Here is a 2,987-nt window from a genome sequence, read left to right as displayed (position 1 = left end):
TCTATTTAGTCCATCTGCATTAAGTCCTGTCGGGTGAAAGTGGAGAGAAGTGAAAACACAGAGCACCTCAGGTCACCCCAGAGAAGTGTTTAGAGCAGCTATAAGTGCTGACTGACACTGAATTCAGTGAGACCAGCAGAAGAGCTGGGGCACTGAGCTAAGGACAGGGAGGAGGGGGAGAGGAGTTGGAGATGTGGATGATGATGAGTTACTGCTAGGTAGACTTCTGAATGTGCCTGATCAGTCAGGTTTTATAACAGTTATGATTCCTAGCCCTGCGACATGCTATGATAGCAACAATCGTTACAGTTTTGAAATGTCACTGCTACAGTACCAGAGATATTACCTGCTCCAAACCTGAGCATGGTTGGAAGGTAGACCAATGAAGTATCAGTGAAGTAACATTCATTTGCAACTTCCTGATTAGAGCTCTGTCACACCAGAATGTGACACAGCAAAATGAATTTAAAGTCAACTTAAAGGTGCATTAATTAAGACACACATTGTCTGATAAACCAAATAAAAATGGGACAGAATGTGGTCTCTCTCCATTATACTATTCCTCTCTATGCCACTTGTCTGCCTGCAGCCTCTCTGTTGTTATTCCAGTTTTTCTCTCTTCGTGGCTGTGGCTCACGAGGTAGGGCAAGTCGTCTTCTGACCAGCAAGTTGGTGGTTCGACTCCCGGTCTCCCCGCATGCCTAAGTGTCCCTGAGCAAGACACTAAACCCCGAATTGCTCCCGGTGGCTTGACTAGCGCTGTTGTGTGGCAGCCTTGTCGTCATCGGTGTGTGAATGGTGTATGATCTCCTGTAAAGCGCTTTGGCCAGTGCAACACACTGTGAAAAATGCGCTATATAAAATACAGTCCATTTACCATCCTGTGTTGTCAAAATCCAGTCCATAAATTAGCCACACCTACCACCTAGTGAAAGCTACAGTAAGTGGTTTTTGACCTTGAGTAGTCATTTCAAACAGCCAGACATGGAGGGGCCCTCGGCAGCTAAAAGTCCAAAATGGTGCTGTCAGACCAGAGGGGTCATGCTCTTTTGCACAGACAGTGGACAAAGAAAGATCAAAAACCAAGGTTAACATGACTTTTTGACATGGAGAGAGTTAAAAGCAGCCAAAGCAGTCAAATTAAATTCAGATATGACATTCCAGTATGGGAAAACTACAAGAGCTTTCATTCTCCACATAAAGCCATATGCCAAGGAGCTTTCAGTGGACTGTCTGTTCTAGGTTTTTGTGCTTGGCTCAGGTTCAAAATACTGAGGGCTCAGATGAATAAGTTTTTCCTGGTTAATGTGACTGATTTTCTTTTTTTAATCCTTCTATTTGTATTTCATGATGTTCTGTGCCTGGTTTTTGCTGAATGTTTTTTTATGTTTTATAGCTCTGTAAAATATATTTGAAAAACTTGTAATACAACAAATACCAGCCAAAATCAAAGGTGATATAGTATTTAGATCCTGAAATCAGAATTTATATAACTCTAATAAGCAAGACTCCAGAAAAATGCAACCTTGCTTTTAGCAAGTAAGCTGAACTGTCCTAAGAATGGGCTGTGCTGTATGTAAGAATGAGGGGAGCTGGCTGCATTACTTGTCTTCTTTGATCAGTGAACTCGCAGCATGCTGGTACATGGGAACTGCGTCGACAGTTATGCCAAGGGCCACGTTCTATCACACCAGTGTGAATCCCCCTGAGCTGATTTATCATGAATCTCTAATCTCTTTCAGCCTCTGCCAAAAACCAAAGTTGGTCAACCTCAAAGTGAGCCAGAGATGTCCTTCAGCCCGAGGTCTGACTGCTTGCTTCTGTAATATAAAAGGTGGCTGGCCTACCTTGGGCTCTGGTTTCCCCGTCATGGTCTTGAGTAGCTTGTGCAGGTGCGGCCAGTTGCCCTGGGAGTACCAACCGGGTTTGTCAAGCGACGGGAGCCCCTCGCTCTCCTCCACGTCGTTCACTGAATGAAAAGAAATAAAGTCAGACTACTCGCTCCCCACAGTTAAACCAAACAGTCAGCTGCTACATGACCACACAGCCTCCAGTCATCCAGCACCAAACCTCACCACAGCAGCAGGGCCACAGGGAAACAGAGCAGCAGAGGCAGAGTGTGAATAATAAGGACAGTGAGACTGCTTCCACTATTCCCAGTAAAACAGCTGTTCCTAATCTATGGGTCAGGAACCCTCCTGGGGATCAAAAGGTTGAATCCCAGAGGTCATTTGTTCATTAACACGTATACAAAAATAAAACTATTCTTCAGATTTTGCTCTTTTTTAAACGACAGTTTATGTCCTCAGGGCTCTAACAATTATATGATATTCAAGGAATAAAAGATTGGCAACCACGACAGCAACAATAACATATAATGATATTTGCTACTGCAAGCTGGCTTTAGTCTTTATGAATCATCAGGAACCACTTGTTATAGATCTATAGTTATTTTGGGAAATGCTGTCATTGAATGCTGTGCTTATCTTTTTTAACTCTATCTTACTGTGCATAGTTAATTTCATCAATAACTTTTACCAAAGAATATTGTTAACCACCCTATTTCCACAATGAAATTGAGACAAAATTAACAGGAAAACTAAGTAAAAGTAAATTTTAAAAACAAAAGTTATAGCAATGTATGACAGGTTTCATTAATAAATAAAAACTAATACCAATGTGAAGATAAATGAACTCATGAACTGATTACGCTTAGGTGTTGTTTAACACCTTAGTGCATCTGTGGAGTCACACACTGCCCATCCTGATATTATTAAACCTGCATCCATCACCGTTTGTTCATGCGCAGTGCTGACTATAGGTTATCTGCATTTTGGCAGTACTCAGAGTCCAACACAGTCACTGTAGTTCCATCCATCCATCCATTTTCCTCCGCTTATCCGGAACCGGGTCGCGGGGGCAGCAGTCTAAGCAAAGATGCCCAGACTTCCCTCTCTCCAGACACTTCCTCCAGCTCCTCCGGGGGA

The 2,987-nt window shown here is 42.9% G+C and overlaps 1 protein-coding gene across 2 annotated transcripts in view; it reads right to left on the bottom strand.

The window, feature by feature from the left end:
- Positions 1–2,987, bottom strand: part of nt5dc1 (5'-nucleotidase domain containing 1) — a 76,129-nt gene that overhangs the window by 7,744 nt on the left and 65,398 nt on the right. For both annotated transcript variants that reach the window (XM_020612886.1, XM_020612887.1), the window contains one exon: positions 1,848–1,969. In XM_020612886.1, coding sequence (XP_020468542.1) covers positions 1,848–1,969 — 122 coding nt within the window. The remainder of the gene's footprint in view (positions 1–1,847; positions 1,970–2,987) is intronic.

Source organism: Monopterus albus, unplaced genomic scaffold (assembly GCF_001952655.1).
Source record: "Monopterus albus unplaced genomic scaffold, M_albus_1.0 scaffold128.1, whole genome shotgun sequence".
Classification (NCBI taxonomy): Eukaryota; Metazoa; Chordata; class Actinopteri; order Synbranchiformes; family Synbranchidae; genus Monopterus; species Monopterus albus.
Note: the sequence above shows the minus strand (reverse complement) of the source record. Positions and strands in the feature narration are given on the sequence as shown.